Source organism: Mytilus edulis, chromosome 10 (assembly GCF_963676685.1).
Source record: "Mytilus edulis chromosome 10, xbMytEdul2.2, whole genome shotgun sequence".
In the NCBI taxonomy this organism is placed as follows: Eukaryota; Metazoa; Mollusca; class Bivalvia; order Mytilida; family Mytilidae; genus Mytilus; species Mytilus edulis.
Genome location: NC_092353.1, coordinates 11,010,874 through 11,033,485, shown reverse-complemented (window position 1 = coordinate 11,033,485; position 22,612 = coordinate 11,010,874). Strand labels below are relative to the sequence as shown.

Here is a 22,612-nt window from a genome sequence, read left to right as displayed (position 1 = left end):
AATATGATCATAACTCTTATGGTAATGACTTGATATCTATAGTTTTCAAGGGTTATTACCACCTTTTATAGTTCACAGCACCCAGTAAAGAGACTAATTGTTTACATCCACTTCACTTGAACTTTGGTGGATTGTTGTCTCAATAGCATTCCTACCAATTCTCCTTGTTTTTATATGTAGCCTCAGTTCCACAAACGAAAGATAAAGCATTGGCAACCATCTTGTTGGTCTCTTGGCTTTAGTGTGGGATGTGGTGTGTTCAATCCCAGAAAAAAACAAATACCAAAGACTTGTAAAGAAGGAGTTTTTGCCTCTCCACTAAGCAGACCTCTTTGAGAAGTTAAAGATCAAGTAAAAGTGCTTTTGTCCGTAATTACATAAGTCAGATCACTCAGATGAATAGATGTTATGTGTTTTCATATATTTGAATACAAGTGCTGAAAGGTATTATAAATTTAACCTTGATATAATTCTTTAGTGCAATTCTTGTTTGAGTGCAAACAGATTCAGTATTCTTCAGAGAGGAGGGACCAAGATCTTAAAATGATCACAACTTCCTTCTTAACAATAGCACACACACCAACCAGTGCCAGTATTTATCACTCTTTTTCTCTAATGCTCATTACAAGCTCCTCATTAAAAAGCTAAAAAAAAAAATCATCCTGTATCAAGATAGAATCTCACAATATCTAATTCATTCAAAAGGAGATATCTATAAGACAACATATATTAAAATATCACTTTTATCTGTTTAAATTCATGTATTAAGACATTGTTGTAAATGTAATATAAAAAGCACAAACACTTTTAGTGTTAAATATTTAGCACCACAATGATATAATAGTCAATCAATGGAAACATTATCCTGGTGGCCATTCCATTTGCCGTCCTCCCATTATATGGAGATGTAGATGGTAAACTGACTGAGAGCCATCTGGTCCATTGTTAATTACTGAAAAAATAATTAAATCAACTTAAATCAATATAATATTAAGAATACAAGCTCTGTTGTTTTATTGAATTGTGTAAAAGTAAAGAGCTTTTGGCGAGCCTTCGACTTTAGTCAAAAAAGCAAGACATAGCAATCCTACATTCTGTCAGCGGTGGCAGCAGCAGCATCCACAAATATTCACTCTGTGGTTAAAGTTTTTGAAATTTTAATAGCTTTCTTAAACTATACTGGATTTCTACCAAACTTGGGCAGAAGCTTGTTTAGGATCATAAGATAGTATCCAGAAGTTAATTTTGTAACAAGAGGCTGTCACAACGACAGCAAACCGGATTTATTAATATCTATTTGTGTCCTGGCAATATCACAAGAACCATTACTGATGAATGGTGAAAGTGAAAATCGTCAATATCAAATTTGACCTCCATTTTGTCATCAGTATCAACATCTTAAAATTTGAAAAGCTTAGATTGAATGGTTAATGAGTAAATGCAACAACGTGAATAGAAACACCATTTCACAATCTTTCAAGAACCATAACTCCTGAACGGTAAAAGTCAAAATCGTCATTATTGAACTTGACCTCCATTTCGTCATCAGTAACAACATCTTAAAATTTGGGAAGCTTAGGTAGAACAGTTCATGCGTAAATGCACGGACACGACTGGAAACTCCATTTTTCAATCTTTCAAGAACCATAACTCCTGAACAGTAAAAGTCAAAATCGCCATTAATGAACTTGACCTCCATTTTGTCATCAGTAACAATATATAAAAATTTGGGAAGCTTAGGTAGAACAGTTCATGCGTAAATGCACGGACACGACTGGAAACTCCATTTTTCAATCTTTCAAGAACCATAACTCCTGAACAGTAAAAGTCAAAATCGCCATTAATGAACTTGACCTCCATTTTGTCATCAGTAACAATATATAAAAATTTGGGAAGCTTAGGTAGAACAGTTCATGCGTAAATGCACGGACACGACTGGAAACTCCATTTTTCAATCTTTCAAGAACCATAACTCCTGAACGGTAAAAGTCAAAATCGCCATTAATGAACTTGACCACCATTTTGTCATCAGTAACAACATATAAAAATTTGGGAAGCTTAGGTAGAACAGTTCATGCGTAAATGCACGGGCACGACTGGAAACTCCATTTTTCAATCTTTCAAGAACCATAACTCCTGAACGGTAAAAGTCAAAATAGCCATTATTGAACTTGACCTTCATTTAGTTGTCAGTAACAACATATTAAAATTTTAAAAGCTTTGGTTGAACGGTTCATGAGTAAATGCACTGACAACATTTGATTCCTGCCCGCCCGCCCGACCGACCGACCGACCGCCCGCCCGCCGTACATCCCCAAATCAATAACCGACATTTTTGTCACAAAAATCCGGTTAAAAATTAAAGTCATTTTTCTGTATTTTGAACAGCTACTTTGAACAGATATATCATGTTAATAAAAGGAGGGTTATTTGCGAAAAATACCAGTCGAGAGAATGTTAAATTTTGCAAGCCGTTAGGCGAGGGAAATTCATTCACAAGGCTGGTATTTTTCGCAAATACCCCTCAAGAACATGCTATATCTGTTTAATTACACCGAATGTTAAAGTTCAAAAACGCATTGATGATCGTGACGTTACAAGCATCCAGTTGGATAGAGTATTTTTTGGCAAATACCACAACAGAGAGGGTAAAAAAGGCATATCCTTTTTGCATATACCCCGGCGGCGTTAAAAAATAAACAATATTCATTTGATAACAGTAAATTGGTGAAAAATACACTGGCTATCATCCAATCAAAACCATAGGATTCTTACATAAGGTGTAATTATACTTATAAATGGACTTTTTGTCAGGCAACTTTACATTCCCCCTGTGGTTAGTTTTTAAAGTTTTAATAACTTTCTTAAACTTTTTTGTACCTGTGTATCTGTATTTGACTTTTAAATGAAATTAGTTTTTCTTCCAGTTAACATTACTGCATTTAAAGTTTTTAAAACATTTATTAGATTCATAAACTATCCTCGATTTTTACCAAACTTGAACAGAAGCTTCTTACAATCAAAAGATAGTGGAACCCTTACAATTTTTTTTTATTGCCTCTTAGTTTTGCTATAAAACACAAATTATCAATTTCTCACACCTGTATCACCTGGATAATCTTTAAGTTAGATATCATATATAATGTCAAATTTGTTTGAACTATTTTTAATTAATCCATCCATATGAATTGGCCACTTATATTACAAAATCAAGGTAGATAAGATTAACCCAAATCCATCATGAATCTGATGTTCAGTGGTTGTCATCTGTTTATGTGGTTCATAAGTGTTTCTCGTTTTTATATAGATTAGACCGTTGTTTTTCCAGTCTGAATGGTTTTACACTAGTAAATTGTGGGGCCCTTTATAGTTTGTTGTTTGGTGTGAGCCAAAGCTCTGTGTTGAAGGATGTACCTTGACCTGTAATGGTTTACTTGTATAAATTGTTACTTGGATGGTGATTTGTCTCATTTGCACTCATAACACCTCGTCCTGTATCTAAATATTGTTCAAAATTTAATACACACATTAGGAATTTTATCATTTTGATGTCCTTTGCTCAAGAAATTGATAAAACACAGAAATATTTGTGATATTATACCTATTCTATATCCTTTCTCCAATTTTTCTTGTTCTGAAACTTTCTTTGCTACCAAAAGTAAGTGGCCTAAAAGCTGTAAAAGTCATTTAATATCATTTGTAAGTATTCAATTAACAAACAAATCTAAAGTATTCAATCACTTATCAAAACAAAACACAACAATAATATTTATATTTCTACAACGATTACTGTACACCTGTCTTTTTCTAAAACGGATTGTTTGTACTGCATCAAAAATATTGTTACTTAAAATTATAGTACAAATAAAAAAAAAGAAGCAACTCATTTTACAAAAAAAAGTCATGAACATTTCAGTATAACTTAAGATTGATTGATGTTTTAAGATTGTTTGTAATTCTTTACTGTATATTTAACATAGATTGATTAACTGATTGTTGGTGTTTAACACTGCTATATTGTGGTGGCCTGTTTTTTATTTGTCAAGGAAGCACTTTTAAAAAAAATCCATTTACAGATTTAAGGCAATCTTTCAAATATTATACACTGTAACTCAAGTATGCTTGGATCAAATTACTTAAATCTAAATGCATTTTATTATGCCCCATTTATGGGCATTATGTTTTCTGGTCTGTGCATCCGTTCTTTAATTCGTCTGTTCGTTCATCTGTCCGTCCTGTTTCAGGTTAAAGTTTTGGTTAAAGTTTTTGATCGAGGTAGTTTTTGATGAAGTTGAAGTCCGATCAACTTCAAACTTAGTAAACATGTTCCCTATGATATGACCTTTCTAATTTTAATGCCAAATTAAAGATTCTATCCCATTTTCACGGTCAACTGAACATAGAAAATGATAGTGCGGATGGGGCATCCGTGTACTTGGGACACACTCTTGTTTTCTTTTGTTTTGAGTTGTAAGCAAAATTTTATCAATTTCTATGACTTAGCCCATTGACTGTTATTTGAACTTTAGCAGCTATTGAAAAAAAATTGCTATTAAGTTATAAAAAGTGAGATGAATTTTATCAACAGTTGTCTCCCTTAATTGCCATAAAGTTTGTATTTTATGTATGGATGAATTCTGGTTTCCTCTTACTTGTGAGATTTATTTGCTTGCGTTGAAATGTAATTCTAAAGTGAGTAATTGATCTAATTGTATTGATACCTTCTCATCGTTGTCTTCAGCATCATCTATACCAGTTAATGGTTTCCTAGGAATCACTAAGAAATGGACAGGTGCTTGTGGACTGACATCTCTGAAAGCTAAACACTGTAATGACATCAGAAAACTGGTATCAAAATTCAGACTAATACATGTTACATTAATAATAAATTATAACTAAGGTGTAACACAACTTATTCAGGCCCGGCCAGAAAGCACATACCAGAAAGCAGTACATATTTAACACAAACTAGTTCCTACGCATGAGTGTAACTTTCAAAATATGTAGAATATTTAGGTACTTTTGGTATCAAATGAAAGCTGAAGGACTGTTGATCATTGTAGAACACTTTTGGACTTTTAATTTTGAATATTAAAAAAACTGCACCAAATTTTAAAAAGAGGGTACATTTTGTCTGTTTGTCAGATCTGATGTACCTGTTTTGGTACATCCGAAGTTCCGGGAGCCAGTTCTTTCTTATATGCCATTAAAGGTATGTTGATTTTTTCAGTACAACACCATAAAGTGTTGCTTTGAAATGCAATGATTGACACTTTTTTTTAACTTAAAACAAAAGAGGTGTGCCTGCTTGAAACGGAGAAATTTAACATAGAAAGCAATGAGACCATGAATTAGTGGTGTATTTTCCTAAGATTCATAGAGTTATCTCCCATTTTCAAATTAAAAATTATAAATTTCCAAAGTTATCTCCCATTTTCAAATTAAAAAAATAAAAAGTTTCATGAGTTATACTTCCCATTCACAATTAAAATTTTGCACAAGTGAATGCTTATCTCTACATTGTCTAGGTTTTTATTGTTGTTTTTTCATCTGTGAAGTAAGAATGCAGTCTCTTTGATTTATGTACCAACATAATTTATCAAGATTTTTTTAAATCCATTTTGTTATACCTTTGATTCTTAAATTCAAATCAAAATGATATACCCTACAATGATATACACTATTAGCAATACAAAAAAATTATAAAAAAGTATACCTCATTATCTTCATAAATAATGTCAGCAGGAATAGATTTGTCTATGATTTTACTGAAGATTGTAGGTTCCCTTGATTTAGTGGCAGCCTGAGCCTTTTTCACTTCATCATTACAACTGACAGGACTTGTACACACATTCTGAAAAAAGTAACATAATGAAAAAGAAAGAATGTAGTGTATCACTTTATAAATCTCAATGACTATATGCAATTGAAAATACTAAATGCAAAAGGTAGTGTTTTTTGAAGCTCATCTTCATCTCAAAATCACAATGAGAGCTAAGCCCATCATGGTGCAAAAGCTCACACCTCATTGCAAGTTCAAGACATCTAGCTATAGCTCTGGTTTAGATGTATTTTATTTTGCTAGCTACTGAGTGTTACCATGAATTCATCATTAGATCTGGCAAAAAAATAACTAAATCTGTCATAAATTGCTTGACAGATTATAAAATACATTTTTGTCCCTTTGATGACTTTTTTAAAAATTGCTTGTGATTTTTCAGAATTTGAACCAGTAAAATTTTTTAAGGGAGATTTAATGTCATGCACTTAATCAAGCTGATTAAGCTACATTTACAAAAAGTGAAAATAAAAAATTGATATTCAGATAAATATTGGAAATAAATATAAAATTTAATAAAATTTTAATTAAAACTATCTAACTATGCTTACTTAGCCTTTACAGAATATTTAACAATTTCTAAACTGAAGAAAAAAATATGTGTCTGTCTGTGTCTACAGTAAATCAATAGGCTATTTGCCAATTCCCGTAATTGACCCTGTAATTAGAGATCCCTGTTTTAGTTGTCTCCCTTATGAGGGACATTAATTTTTATTTACAATCGAGAGCTAGCAAAAAGAGTAAATTTACCTGAGCGTAATGTAAGTAATCTGTAAGGTTTAAAAATCTTTTAATTACATTAATTTGTTGTTTAGCTTAATACTTTTGATATCAGAAAATGTTTTTCATGAAAAATTAGTTAAACCGCAGATACATCACTTTCAATTCATCATGCTTTGCATTGGCAAATGCCAATTTTGTCCGGTATAGAACCAGTCTACGATTGACAAAGGGAAGTAATTTGTTTAAACAGTGTGTAATAATAGGATGATAGGAATTGAATTTACACATTCAAAATCTGTTCAACATTTGCAACTTCTTGCAAAGAAATGACTCAATGTTAATAAAATAAAAATAGAATTGACTAACAAGAAAAAGTTGACACATCTATGGCTTCATTAAGACTTGTTTAAAATATTTAAAAAAATATATACACAGTACAATTAAATAAGAAAAGAGATACCTGTGATCCAGCCACTAAAAGTCTTGAAGTTGTACTTGCTGTCAGTAGGTACTTAATAGCTACTGGAATTATGTTGATTCTAGATGCAGCTCTTGTTACAGTCATCAACATACTGTATTCTACAAAAATATCTATTCATAAAATAAGATGTAAATTCACTAAATTCTAAATAAAAGAGTTGATTTGAAAATATGCAACTTAGTTTTCCATTTTTCCTAGAAAATTGAAGAGAACTTGACTTATGACATAAAAACCACACACTGCATCTTATTGGTCCAGTTTAGACTATACAGTTTTTTATAAATATTAATGACAGTACTTGAATTATAATACAACTTTGCAGTACCATTGGATTATCTTACTTTTTATTTACTACAATGTAAGTTTTATCAATATAAAAAAATATAAAATGTAATAAGTATATTATATATATATTAGTGTTAATTGTCACTGACATGACTGATTTCCATGTTTTTGGTTTTTTTTTGGTTTATAATATAGATCAACTTCAACAGTGACATCCTATTAAATCATTGTCCAAAAAAATGTGATGCAGCATTTAAACATACAGGGAAAATTAATTGCTGTGCAAATGGGATTAAACAATTATTAAAAGAGAGAAGATGGTTTTGGTATGCCTGGATGAAATTGAGTGTTATGGAAAAATGCACCAACCAGGGCATTCCACAATTCTGCATATCAGCTGCTGTACTTCCAAGGAGATTCCATTCCGGCCCTGAACAACATCTCAAACATAACTTTTCATATCTACAGTCACTGTTTTACATTAAGTTATACATAAATAAATAATGAAGGTTTGATGGATAGCCTATATATACTTGTGGTGGTTGTGGCATAATAGATATCTGACTGAATTACCAAAATACAGAATTGTTGTCTAGGAACACTGCTTGACTTCGTCCTTAGATAAACTAGAAAGTTTTAGGTATGTGGTCAGTTTACCTAAAGGATTTAATAAATTGTGTTGTTTGTGTTTTGGTTGGTTAATTACATACTCAAACTTGATGTCCTTATGAAATTAATAATTATGGTCATAGCTCATACAAATAATTATGACATCTGGCAAGGCTATTTTATTTTATTTCTGAGACACCGGACGTCATAATTATTTGGACTAGGTCATAGCATGAGGAAAGGGTAGTTCAAATAATTATGACGTCTTGGAAGGCTATTTTGAATGTTTGCTTTAAATATGATAGCCTTTCAAGATGTCATAATTATTTGGACTAGAGGAAAGGGCTGATAAAAAACCCTAATTTTCTAAAGCATAATGCACAATGACAACCCAAATAAACATTCACATAAGGATGTAACGCGTAAGATAGTTACGTGTGCATATTTAAGAATAGCCAAATTAACCATGGAATATAACAAACGGTTTTAATTGTAGGCCCACTTACACTTTGTTTACCTCAAGGGAGATAATTTGACACCTACCGGAAGTAGATTTACACCGGAAGTGGTCAGATCAACAACACAGATCATTGTCCTAAAACCTTACCCATCGCAATATGACACTATATTTATTATATGACGATTACTTAACAGAGATCTGGGTGAAATAATGCCAAGCAATGACATTTCAGTCTCAGTCAACCCGATTTGCGGACTATTTCGTCGTATGTGGCTTGGATGTGAAGTCTGGTTTGGAACCAGATCAACTGTCTGGTTAGATAATTTTGTCTACTTTTAAAAGCACTTTCTTTGGGAAATAAGAAAAAAAGCAATAAGTAAAACTAAATGAGTCTAAGGTCCCCACTTTTGTCCCTTGTAACAGTTAAAGTGTGATATAGGCATTCACTAAAATTGAGAATGGAAATGGGGAAATTATATGTCAAAGAGACAACAACCTGGCCTAAGGCAAAGAGCAGACAACAGCCGAAGTCCACCAATGGGTGTTAATAACGCAGTGAGAAAACACCACACCCAGAGGTGGTCCTCAGTTGGTCCCTTAATAAAATGTGTACTAGTTCAGTGAAAATGGATGCCACACTAAGCTCCAAAACATATGAGTTAACAACATGAACAATGATACATTTTAAATGAACTCAAATTATAAAACATACAAGACAAACAAAGGCCAGAAGATCCAGGCACCAAAATGTGGCGGGGTTGAACATGTTTTGTGAGACCTCAACCCCTCCCCTATACATGCTATACCACCATGTATACATGCCATACCTCTAGCCAATGTAGAATAAAGAAACACATAGCAATATGCACAGTAAAACTCAGTTTAAAAGAAGTCTAATGTCAGAATAGGTAATAAAAGAAACTAAAAAATTGACAAAGATACAGAAATTAACAAAGGCCTGTTAGCATGGTTAGTAGTTACTGACATGCCAGCATCAGACCTTAATTATGTTAATTAAACTGTGATTTGGAAGATTATGTTTTCGTTATATAAAAATCAAGTACAATTTCTCCAGACGCATACCTGTCAACCTGTGACGATGAAAATGCAGGTCATGACCTGCATTGAAGAATCAAATCTCAGGTCATAACGCGTACGAACTTTTTCGAGCTGAATTTCAGTATTTATGGTACATTTTCTTATAATGTATATCAAAGATACCAAAACATCAATGCATGTTCACTTGGTTATTATATATAAGTCATTTTAAATCTTATTTATTATTATTTCATTACACTTTTAAAGATGTTTATTAACTTGTGTATCACAGTCTTATGTCCTTTATTTTTGTCATCATCTAAAATTTATTTTTCAATTGTATTTTTAAAATGAGTCTACTAGCCTTTAAACATACCATGTAGAGGTATTACATGAATGAACATTCATCTCTGAATATGTGGTGGTGTTCACTGGCTATACAGCCCTTCTCTGATATGATAAGGAAATTAGACTATGATAAAATATAGTAATACAGTTAAAGGAAGTATAAATGTAAAAATAATTTTCACATTTTTTTTAAAAATTGTATAAAGGTATAAAAATAATGAAAAGTTATTTTTCAATATGTATTTGAATTTTATATTATTATGATTTAATCTTTTTCACCCATAAAACGTAAATATAAGGAATAATTTTGAATGGTGACAAATAAGGGGAAGTAACTCTTAGTTGAAATATCTTTGTAAAACAACAGGGCAATTTATTTACGACCTAAACCTAAGGTAATTGGTGTTAATCAATAGTGTGTTTGACACCAAAGCTGTCAAGTGAAGCCATGCACTTAATGGGTCACTTAATTTGACAGTTCACATAGCTAGATGAACTGCATGTTCATGGAAGAATTACGAATTTGCCAGTATTTCAAAGGAATATTGCTTATGTCATGAAAATCAATCTCAAGGCTAAGAAATACGGGTGAAATCGGGTCATTTTCGGAATTTCCGGGTTATTTCAATGACCCGGCGGGTGATCCGGGTGATCACTCAGAATTGTGAAAATCTCGGGTCACACCCGCAGAATCCGGGTCAGTTGACAGGTATGCAGACTGCAATAAGAATGGGCCTGCTTCAGTCATGCTTCAGCGATTCCCTTTATAATCAACTAGATTTTTCCCACAAATTTGGAAGGGCAGTGGTGTCACTCCCCTGGATCGGCCTATGCAATATATAATAAAAGGATCTATGGTTAAGTTAAATTATTAGTACTTGAAATGTGTTAAATTTATGAAACTTGAACCTTCTATATATATAAAAACAAAGATATGGTATATGATTGTCAATGACAACTATTCACAAGAGACCAAATAACACAAAAATTTACAACTATAGGTCACTGTATGGCCACTGAGCAAAGCCAATACTGCATAGTCAGCTTCAAAAGGAAATGAAATGACAAATGTATAACAATTCAAACGAGGAAACTATTAAACAGCCTAATTTATGCACAAAAAAAACGAATGAAAAAACAAATACATCAAATGTATGTAACACATCAACAAAAGACAATTGCTGAATTAGAGACTGCTGTCTTGGGACAGGCACATACATACAGAATGTTGCAGGGTTAAACATGTAAGCGGGATCCCAACCTTCCCCCTAACCTGGTACAGTGGTATAACAGTACAACATAAGAACAAACTATTACTAAAAAAAAACAACTGAAAAAGGGTTAATGCATCAGATGGATACAAATAGAAATACATCTAACAAAAGCACAGAGTGAACATGGCCTTGTACTTTTATATCCCAACATTAAAAAGACACTTAGTACTGATCAGAGAGTACTCACAGTTACTAACAGCTAGTTCACAACTAATAAAAAAAAATCATGCATCTAAGACTAAATTATCAATCAGTACAAATCCAAATGAAGAAATATTTGTACAAGTACATGTAGTACCCCTGACAGTCATTTGCCTTAACCTCTGATATACAGGCCAGGAAATGACAACTGTCATATTTTACACTTATTGAGTGATAATATATCATGTATATGTAGGAAGGAATATTGCATTCAAGGTTTGTTTTGATATAGACATATACATGTATGAAGGAAGGAATTTAAAATAATTGTTTTAATATATTTTTAGGTGAACATTTGCAGTGTCCTCCTTTAGATCGTCCTTTTAAGTCCAAGGTATTGGATCATTATCCTGAATCAGTGCCATGGAATGCATTCGACAAAGTAGCTGTTGGGATGGTAATTACATTTGTATATACAATTAAACACTGCTGTTCATGACACAAAATTAAATCATACAGTTTGCAATACTACTTGTAGATAATTTTTTGAAAATTATCGCTTTGTAGAAAAGTAGTTTAATTGCTAAGGGGTTTGGCTGAAACCAGTGTTATTTAAACTTCAGTCCTGTGATCATGGTGATCATAATATTTACTTAACAAACTGCCAAGCTGGTATTTTATAATCTCCATAAAGAGACAGCATAAATCCAATATACATGTATATATATATATAGTAACTTTACCATCTGAAATTAGATACTTGGTAATGTGTACTGGTATTCAACTAAATTAAACATCATATCTGGGAACTGTATATCTATATGTTCCTGATCATATTATATTGACTTGGAATTATATTACTTTGGAAATAAAATCTTTAAAACTACAAGTCTATGTTCAATAATGAAAATCTCTTTTTTATTTTAAATTAGTTTTGAATAATTTGAAGGGCAGTAATTGAAATTTTAAGCCATTATGCATTTGTACATGTCGTCTTTGAATGTAATAAGCAATCTTTTTAATCATACTTGTAAAGTAAGAGGGAAAGATTCATCAATAGTTATTTAGTATGATTATAATTTTTTATACATGTTATAAGGTTTATTTAAAATATAGTTTGAAAGGATAGATACCCGTTGGTGACGAACTTGTCTGTAAAATGGTAATATAATCCTGTAAACAAAATACATTTAACTAAGTCAGACAAACAGTGTGTCTCAGCAAATATCTTCATAAAGATATCACACACTAAGAACACATCAAAATGTAAAATGACTTGAGGAAATTTGTGAAGATTTCTTTAATAAATTCTTTTGAAATTCCTTTGATTCACTTTTGTTTCATTTTAAGTAATTAAGTTGCTTCAACATGTTCAATATACCGGTAGTTTATTTTTTGTCTGTTTAATTTTTAGCTCAGTTTTCCAAGAGGTTTATCCTTTTGTATACAGAAAGCCGACAGACAGCCAGACTTTCATTCATTTATCATCACTAGGGAAGATGGCACCAGAACATATGGGTCTGCATTTATTTATTATGAGGAAGTTACAGATGACAAAATCTTGGCTGCCATGCAGACATTACAACACATGTTCCTAGCAGAGGTTGAAACAGATGTGTCAGACACTCTACATATTGAACAAGTAGGAGGAAATCTTAGATTTAGTCCTGGTACTACAAAGAAAAGGACAATTGACGATTTGAAAATTTACAAATCCAACAAGGACAGACTGTATGTGACAAAATGTTTATGTTTAATTACCCAGCAACCATTTGTTCAACCAACTCAGCAGTTTTTACAACAGTTACATAGTGCTGTATTAAATCCAACAGAAATAGAGTTCTCATTAGAATCGTATATTTATAATGTTTTATATGAAGTACCATTACCTCCTCCAGGGCGCAGTATGAGGTTTTATGGTATAAAGTCACCAATATTTTGTCAGCGTCCAAGTAAGTATATAAATAAAATACAAACAAAAATAATGTTATGTTTACATTATATGGATAAAAAAAAATTATGATATAACATTACAATACGGAATCAGGATGTACAATATATTTTTCTTTCAAGTACATGTTCACACAAAAAAACAAACAACTTTCATGTATATATATGTTCCTTAGAATTAAATCAAGTTGGGCCCTTAAATTGTTTTTATATCATCTTTTTCAATGTATGTAATGTACATAAGTTGTATAAATACATAACATTGTTTATTTCTAGGAAAAGTGCATGGTTTGCATGTTTATCTAAAATTTATGAATGGAAAGATTTATATCAAGAATAAATATGCGTTCATGTTCAGTTATTTGTTTTATTTTTCATTTTTGTTGAGCCTGCAACTTTTGTTGCAGAAAGCTCGACATAGGGATAGTGATCCGGCGGTGGCGGCTACGGCGGCGGCGTTAGCTAACTTCTTAAAAGCTTTGTATTTTAGAAGTTGGAAGACCTGGATGCTTCATACTTTGTATATAGATGCCTAATGTTATGAAGTTTCCGTCAGTCACATGTCCAATGTCCTTGACCTCATTTTCATGGTTCAGTGACCACTTGAAAAAAAAGTTCAGATTTTTTGTAATGTTGAATTCTCTCTTATTATAAGTAATAGGATAACTATATTTGATATGTGCGTACCTTGCAAGGTCCTCATGTCTGTCAGACAGTTTTCACTTGACCTCAACCTCATTTCATGGATCAGTGAACAAGGTTAAGTTTTGGTGGTCAAGTCCATATCTCAGATACTATAAGCAATAGGGCTAGTATATTCAGTGTATGGAAGGACTGTAAGGTGTACATGTCCAACTGGCAGGTGTCATCTGACCTTGACCTCATTTTCATGGTTCAGTGGTTATAGTTAAATTTTTGTGTTTTGGTCTGTTGTTCTCATACTATATGCAATAGGTCTACTATATTTGTTGTATGGAATGATTGTAAGGTGTACATGTCTAGTGGGCAGATGTCATGTGACCTTGACCTCATTTTCATGGTTCAGTGGTCAAAGTTAAGTTTTTGAGTTTTGGTCTTTTTATCTAATACCACAGGTCAACTATATTTGGTGTATGGAAATATTTTATGATCTTTATGTCAGTCGCGCAGGTTTTATTTGACCGTGACAACATTTTCACAGTTCATTGCACAGTGTTAAGTTTTTGTGTTTTGGTCAATTTTTCTTAAACTATAAGTAATAGGTCAACTATATGTGTTGTATAGAAGGATTGTTAGCTGTACATGTCTACCTGGCATGGTTCATCTGACCTTGACCTCATTTTCAAGGTTCATTGGTCTTTGTTTAGTTATCTTGGTTAATGTTAAGTTTATGGTACAGTTGTTATAAAGCTCAGCTTTATACTTAGGACTATCAACATAATATCAATGATTAGTATAGAAGGCGAGACATTTCAGTGTGTGCACTCTTGTTTATTAAGATTGATAAATATGCAACATCTTTGATGTATTGAAATAATACAGTAAAGGCTGTATATTAAATACCCTGCTTTGGATGACATTACATAAATATTAATGCAGCTACAAGAATATCATGTCCACACATGCACACTTCTTATTACATGTATCTGTAACACTTTTCAAGTCACATAGGATACAAAGATATGTGAACATTACTAGATGATGACATATCAGAGCATATATATAGCCTTACCTGTTGGCTGACTAAATATTAAAAATCTCACAGAAGCTATAGACTAGCATGTACATATAAGTATTAATTATGAATTACAATTATAAACTTTGGAATGCTGTATGAAGTAGATTTTATATTGAGATATTTCATTGCATGTTTACAGTGGACTGGCGAGAAGTTAAAGGTTTGTTTGTACACTTGGGTGTTTGTGCTTTGGATGTTGTTGCAAGCTTTGTCAAAAGATATAGAAATAATGATACTTAATTTAGTGGGCAAAAATTAATCAGATTAATGCTAGTTAATCAAAAGTTATAAGTTTTCTGATAGAGTTTTTTTGTGTACAACTTTTTTTTTATGTACAACTTTTTATTACCTTTATTAAAACTGGTCAAAAGTACAATTAGTTATTACATTAATATTAATGTTACTCAACATACTTATACTTCTTTTTTTGTCCTGTCTTTTTTTTTAAAGAACTATTTAAAAATGTGTATTTCCCCTCCACCATTTGTTCAAACATGATAAAATTAATTAAGCATTTAAGCTAAACTTCATTCACCCATGAAAATAAAAAAAATAAAAAATAAGTAAGACTTCTAATCTCTGTGCAGTAAAACTGAGAAGAGACAGCATACATTTATTGGTTTATGACTTTATTTCCCATGTTTACTATTGCTGTTTTCAATCTCCCTTATATCTGACTGAGATTAGAAACACTAAGCAGATGTGTCTTAGATAGTCACGATAGTAACACAAAATGTTAGTGCATATTACATATATTTTATTAGTTATATAAATATGTTCCACAATTCTGGCAAGAATAAGCACAGAGTGGAATCTAGGGGAAATAGATTCAGATGTTAAGACAATTACTGTACTTGTCAAATGTTAGCAGGTAATGAAGCCTCTTTAAAAACCTTTGTAGAGAGTGATATGTTCAAACATGTCAAAGGTATCTAGCTATGAACCCTTGACCCTCATATTAGTAATGGTGTTGGTTTTTCATTGCAGCAATGCCTCTCACAAGTTTTCTTTTTTTGATAAATTATAGTTCTCTATGAATTAAATCCACTGATCATGTACAAGTTGACCAGGTTTATTTAGATACAGTTTTGCACCCATAAAAAGATTAATTCTTCTAAAGCTTAAAACATATCTTGCTACATTTATTTTAATGTTTTACATATAGATGATCATCTACATGTACTATGTAAATATATGATTATTGTAATAGAAATTTCCCATTCAAATAAAACAAGTAACTCCCATTAAATAAATCCCATAATTTTAGTCCCCTTGATGTCATGCTAGGTATTGTCAAGATGTTGTCAACAAAGTTGCATCAAAATGAAAGGAGATGGTTGAGAAATGATATATTTTCTTGTAATATCTTCTTAATTTACATGTTAGCTCAATATCTTAGAAAATCCTAAGAAATTAAATTATCTCACATTAGGGAAATAATGTGTTGTTCAGTGACTGGTTGAATATTTTTTTTTCAATTTTACTGGATTAGTTATTCTATGATTATTACATCTTGTTGAAATGCAAAAGAAGTTCAAGTATTACTCATGTTTCTTATAGTCTACTGTATAAGTAAGATATGAGAAGATAAATCTTTACTTAAATATGTATCATTCATTTATATTACTTCTCTTGGTAATATATAACTTCTCTATCACTTATGCTTCTACTTTTTTTCTGTCAATATTTTGACTGTATGATAAACAAATAAATGAACAATAACTTTACTATTGAATTCCTGTAAGATTAAGCTTAACAAGCATATTTTAATAACTACAGTGTATGTTATATGTATTTCAGGTGTAAGTGAGCTGCCATTGTTTGACTTCTGTCTGTCACAGTTATTTGATTACCTTGACATAAGAGATATTGTCCAACTGTTTACAACATTACTGTTAGAACACCAAGTCTTATTGTATTCTTCTGGTAAGAGACAAAAGAAATGTTTCATAAATATATTGATTTGAATTAAAACTAATAACATTTATTGAAAGTTGGGTATATACAAAAATTTTATAATAATACATATACAGTGTATATAGCTCGATCTCTTAATAAATAGGCTATAATTTTAAGAAGCAGACTTCAAACCAATTCAAATCTGAGGAGCGCTAACAGCCTTTTTATGAACTCAGAGATCAGCCCATATGAAAAATATGGATATTGCAGACCCAGACTTTAAGGGCATACGATACAGTTACAGCGGAGGTAATGACGTTGCTAACATAAAATGTTATTTTCGCGACTTCAAACTGTGACATATCGGGAAAGGATACATTTCCAAAGTATTTTTATCATTCAAACTGATTTAATTTGAAAACGAAATGCATGGACCCCTATTTTTTAAAATGGCATTTAGTTTCATTTTCCAGGGAGATTATGTAGACCAAATTTTGTAAATACATGTAGTACAATTTTTTTAATTTTGATAAATATACAGCAAAAAATGACGTTTTTTTCTCAATTCATGACCATTTGATAAATATGAGTTATTTCTGAATAAAAAATGCATAAAATTTTAGGATACTTATAAAATACAGAAATTACAAATTAAGTTAACAAAAAAACAATTTGTGTTTATCTTTTTAAACAAAAAAAGTTGTGTCTTTCTTTGAAAGGGAAAATACGACCACAAATCTGAATTTTGAGCAAATATACAAAATTTCGTCCTCATTTAACTCAAAAAGTAGCACATGAAGGTGTATTTTTTATTACATATTTGATTTAATCAGGCAAAAAATAGCCTATATGGAAATTTTCATCAATTTTTAAATACGGGATCAAAACTGTATCGTATGCCCTTAAGCAGCAAGTTTTAGTCTGGAAATCATTTTAGAACTGTTTTCAAGTAAAGAAATCATACATCATTTAACTCCTTATTCATTTATCTATATGAATCTGCACTTTGATTCATGAATATAATGACATGTGGGTAAAATTTTAGATTTCAATGTAACAATTTAGAATAAAAGACAGCTATAACATATAAGATAAGGCAAGATTCAGTTTTAACAATGCACGATTTTTTTGATGATTTACTTTTGATTACTGCAGGGGTTATCCTGCTAAAACAAAGATATTCTTTTATAATACTGATTATTGTGTTAATTTATATTTTATATATATTTTTTCTCTTTTCTTCATAGATTACCAGAAATTAATGTTAGTAGCAGAATGTATGATGACCTTGATATTCCCATACCAATGGCAGCATGTTTATGTACCTATACTGCCAGCATCACTCACCCATTTCTTAGATGCCCCTGTACCGTTTGTAATGGGATTACATCATGGTAAAGAGAGCAGATCAGAACTCCAATTACCTAGTGAAGTAAGTGATATAACTATAATGATCAATAAAAGGAGTTGTGGGGTAGCTGTCAATGCATCAGCCATCCAACAATGAAAATAACAATAAGACATCTTGATTATATACAAGTGGTTATTCATTGTGTGCAAGTATGTCTAGCAGTATTAACATTTTCCTTAGTCAGCCAGCCTTATGCTATCACATGATATTATTTGAAAATAGACTTTGGTCAAATCTCTCAATTTTGGCAAGTGTAATTGCACTGAAAAAAGTTCGTTGATTTATGCATGGTATCTGTTGAGTTAATTTAAAAAAAAAAGGATATTCTGCTTTCCTTCAAAAATGAGTTAAATAAGTCAATAACTCAATGGCCAAATGTATTTTGGTACTATTGTTAAAATTTGTTTCAGGCCAATATGTGTTTTTGTTGATATTGTTTATTTCTGTTTCAGGCCAATATGTGTTTTGTTGATATTGATGCTAGGACAGTTGAAGTTCCAGAAGATTTACCAAACTTCCCACACTCACAGGAATTGATTGGTGAACTTATCAAAGTCAAAAACAAATTCCGCCATGCCAACGAAAAATCTGTAAACATAACCACGCGAAAGTCTTTCTCAACCCTAGACAATTTTGACAGTTCATTGAAAGACTCTAGATTAAGTAACCAGAGTTGTCCAGATCTTCAAAATAAGCTAGACATTTTACATCAAAGTGAAGCCTTCAATAGAATCTCTGAGATTGCCAAGAAAACAGGGGTCTGGAACACTATTGATGAATTCTCTGATAAAACAAAAGACGTTTCTACTCAAAATGATGACAATGATCCAAGTTCTATGAGTGAACAAGAAATTACACAACTTAACTATAACAACACTGTTAGAGAAATCTTTCTGAATCATTTCTTACACATATTTAGTTCATATGACACATTTGTTATCCCCCCTAATCAGGACATGGAATCATGGTTAACAAATCGGGAGTCCATGCAGAACTTTGATAAAGCATCTTTTCTAAGTGATCAGCCCGAGGCTTACCTCCCCTTTTTATCATATTTTACTGAGACACAGATGTTTGCCACATTCATTGACAATAAAATTTTATCACTATGGGAAGACCCAGAACCCTGTTTACGGATCTTTGATGGAAGATTAAAATTGTTAAAGGAACAAGTTGGAGAACATGTCAGACATACATATGCACCATGTAATACTATTGAAGATACAGGTAATTATTAAACATTCAATGTTATAGAAATAGCTAAAATACAATTCAATGCTTGGATATTTATTCACAAAGGTATCATCCTAAAGTCATTAAAATCATTCATAAATTGTGAGCTGTGAATAATAATAATTATGTTCCTTCGATGTAGCAGAACTTACTGAAAAAAAGAATGGAAAGCAGTTTCCATATATCCTATTCAATATCAAGGAATCCTTACTAAATGATATATATATATTCTACAGGCAATGTTATCTTTAAAAGAGAAGATGTGGTTTTATTGCCAAGGAGGCAACTCTTCACAAGAGACCAAACAATATAGAAATTAACAACTGTTGGTCATAGTACGACTTTCTAGATCTACAATGAGACAAACACATACCACATAATCAGCTGTAAAATGTAAAACAATTCCAACAGAAAAACAAATAGCCTGATTTGTGTTAAAAAAATGAACATAACACAGCAAACAAACGACATCCACTGTTCTTTACAATAATTCAAATGATGTTTTTATTTCAGAGAATCTTTTGAAGAAGAGAGTGATCTATGTTGATCATGTTTCCCCCAAACCTCACACTCTGGAGGGATTAACTGTATCTACAACTATAGAACCGGGAAATTTTCCACAGTTAAATGAAAAAGTTCTCAACACAGAACCAGTTTTCAAGTAAGAATTATTATATCATGTATATATGCTCATCTTAAGCTTGTTCAATGGGGATTTTTTTTTATTTCACTTCAATATGGTTGACAACTTTATAGTGTGGTTCACATATGATGACATTTCTCCTGATTTGAAGTAAAGATAAAAAAAATACATTTCATTTTCGTATAACATAAAGTCCATATCAAACAGCAAAGCCAAGGCCTCAGTACAAAATCAGAGTCTAATGATGATACAGGTTTGCCTGGAAAATTCCTTAAGCTCAAATCTGTTTTAAAAATTTAAACACACACCAATTTATTTAATATGTGTAAGAAAATTTATCTTTATTTATATTATAATACTCCATGTTTAATTTATAAAATTGAGAATGAAAATGGGGAATGTGTCAAAGAGACAACAACCCGACCAAATAAAAAACAACAGCAGAGGGTCACCAACAGGTATTCAATGTAGCGAGAAATTCCCGCACCCGGAGGCGTCCTTCAGCTGGCCCCTAAACAAATATATACTAGTCCAGTGATAATGAACGCCATACTAATTTCCAAATTGTACACAAGAAACTAAAATTAAAATAATACAAGACTAACAATATTAGTATACATTCCCTTACACTGTTTAATGTTGGCAGTAGTATTAACTTATCATACTTGATTTTTTAACTGACCTTAAAATGTTGATATACAATGTATTAAGCATTCTAAAACAACATAACATTAGTGTCTTGTGATATTCAGTGATTAAATCTTTAGCTTCTATTTTTGTTTTTACTGAGATGGGTGTTTTATTCTATGTAGGACCAAATCTAGAGAGGGTGCAAAATGGAGAAAGAGGGACAGACAACTTCAACACTCTGAACATCTTAAAATGAATCCTGAACAGAGAGAGGTAATCAAAATACATTTTTGCTGTAAGAATAAAGAAGAAACAGTACTTTAAACATTGTTAAATTCACAAGGAAAAAAATTTACAGGGTTTTCCCAACTTTGAAAAGCAAAAGATATTGCCCACTCAAGGATTGTGATGACATGAAAATTTTCAAAATTAATGACGAAGTCCCCTATTACAGTAGAAAATTCAATAAAAAAAAAAAAAAAAAATCAGGAAAATTTCCAGAATTTTTCATTGTACTAATGAACTCAAAATAGTTCAATTTTTTTTTGGTCATGTTTTTTAGTTTCCGGATCTGCGCAGAACACATAACTCTACTTCCTTCTTCCGGTCTTGTTGTCGTGAGACTTTGATTAGTCTAGTAAAATATAGGAACTCAAGGAACACAATACCAATATTTCATTTTTAATCATTCTTTGTCTTTGGTATGAATAAACGTTAGGCCTACCTGATGCATTGCGTTTCTTTGTTTACATTGAACATGACGTCATAACTTAAATAACGTCACAAGTAAAATCCCTAACAACAGAACCAAAATCGGAAACTTTACGGTATTTCCGTATCTTTTTTTAACAAATATTTAAAATACAAAAAAAATAATTTAAACAAACTTCGTCCCCATTCACAGGTAATGCCTGCCTCATATTAACCGACACCAATAATAAAAAGAAAAGAAATGCAGGCCGATTTAAAAAAAGATAGTATCATACATTTCTTCAAAACAAATTTGATGATGATTATACATGATTTTGCTTGTATAAAGGGTACCTAGCTAATATTTAAAAAAAACATTTTAGGTTTTTATGTGCAGATTATATTGAAAAGATTTGTTTCACTTGTGGTAAATTGTTTCTTAATTACACCAGCTTTAAATTAACCATAATGCTGATTTCTTAACTTAAGCTATTTTCGAAGTGCTTCGAAATTCTTTTCTTATGTTTGAAAGATCCACAAAAACTATAAATTTAAATAAATCATAAAATTTAAATAATTGAATCAAATTATTAAGTGAATTCTAATTTGAGAAAAATGTTAAACTGAATTTTAGCATTGTTTTGGTACCATGTATATGAAGCTATATAAAAATATTGTGAAGGTATGCGTAAGAAATACATGTAAATGTGTTTTGTAGTTATATACCCTTTGTCTAATATTTTCATATTTTAAAAATGTAAAAGTCATATATTTATTTTAAATGTGTCAAACATCTACAAATATCCACCATAGGTTGTTGAAAAACATGCTAAGCTCTGGCTAGTAAGTAGATTTTGATTATTTAACTCCAGAATGGTTCATCTAGTCTTTCTTACAAACACAGGATTTGGTAAAGGAATGTCCTTTATGTTTCTTACATCATTTACTCTCATTTTAAACTTGAAGTACCGGTACATAGAATTTTCATGAAATTTTCAAGTATGTGATGATATTCACTTATCTCTTTATAAATTCTCTAAAGGCACACTTTTACATTTTGTATTTATTATTGCTTATTTTAAAACATTAGGGAAACAGCTTTGATACTTATTTCTTATCATTTACTTTAAATCACTTTTTTTTTTAAATTGCACAATAGAAGAACCAATCTGGAGTTTCATCAACACTTTTACTTGATGTCATGTGCTTACATCTTTGATATGCACAATGTACTGAATTCA

At 31.3% G+C, this 22,612-nt stretch overlaps 2 protein-coding genes across 16 annotated transcripts in view; one reads left to right on the top strand and one right to left on the bottom strand.

Moving 5' to 3' along the window:
- Positions 1-725: 725 nt before the first annotated feature.
- Positions 726-8,504, bottom strand: LOC139493373 (uncharacterized HIT-like protein Synpcc7942_1390). 2 transcript variants are annotated; one of them, XM_071281739.1, is made up of 6 exons: positions 8,444-8,504; positions 7,023-7,141; positions 5,717-5,854; positions 4,722-4,826; positions 3,602-3,674; positions 726-952 (listed from the first exon to the last, which is right to left on the bottom strand). In XM_071281739.1, exons 2-6 carry the CDS (start codon positions 7,131-7,133, stop codon positions 861-863), a joined length of 519 nt encoding a protein of 172 aa, XP_071137840.1. In that variant the 5' UTR covers positions 7,134-7,141; positions 8,444-8,504; the 3' UTR covers positions 726-860. The 2 variants fall into 2 exon arrangements, with proteins under 2 accessions (XP_071137840.1, XP_071137841.1); XM_071281740.1 differs by having other exon boundaries at positions 8,455-8,473.
- Positions 8,482-22,612, top strand: part of LOC139493371 (DENN domain-containing protein 5A-like) — a 33,005-nt gene continuing 18,874 nt past the window's right edge. For 4 of the 14 annotated variants that reach the window (XM_071281735.1, XM_071281731.1, XM_071281727.1 and 1 more), the window contains exons 1-10: positions 8,482-8,711; positions 11,546-11,655; positions 12,613-13,150; positions 15,005-15,025; positions 16,666-16,791; positions 18,012-18,196; positions 18,628-19,402; positions 19,922-20,069; positions 20,864-20,954; positions 22,185-22,214. In XM_071281735.1, coding sequence (XP_071137836.1) covers positions 8,618-8,711; positions 11,546-11,655; positions 12,613-13,150; positions 15,005-15,025; positions 16,666-16,791; positions 18,012-18,196; positions 18,628-19,402; positions 19,922-20,069; positions 20,864-20,954; positions 22,185-22,214 — 2,118 coding nt within the window. In that variant the 5' untranslated portion in view covers positions 8,482-8,617. The remainder of the gene's footprint in view (positions 8,712-11,545; positions 11,656-12,612; positions 13,151-15,004; positions 15,026-16,665; positions 16,792-18,011; positions 18,197-18,627; positions 19,403-19,921; positions 20,070-20,863; positions 20,955-22,184; positions 22,215-22,612) is intronic. The other 10 variants (XM_071281737.1, XM_071281734.1, XM_071281732.1 and 7 more) reach the window with 3 other exon arrangements.

What these genes read in the sequence shown, in the direction of transcription:
- LOC139493373 (XM_071281739.1), bottom strand. Translation starts at nt 7,133, where the DNA reads ATGTTGATGACTGTAACAAGAGCTGCATCTAGAATCAACATAATTCCA. An exon ending in TTATTTATGAAGATAATGAG is followed by an intron (nt 4,827 to 5,716) that starts GTATACTTTTTT and finishes ATGTCATTACAG; the next exon opens with TGTTTAGCTTTCAGAGATGT. An exon ending in GGAGAAAGGATATAGAATAG is followed by an intron (nt 953 to 3,601) that starts GTATAATATCAC and finishes TTATTTTTTCAG; the next exon opens with TAATTAACAATGGACCAGAT.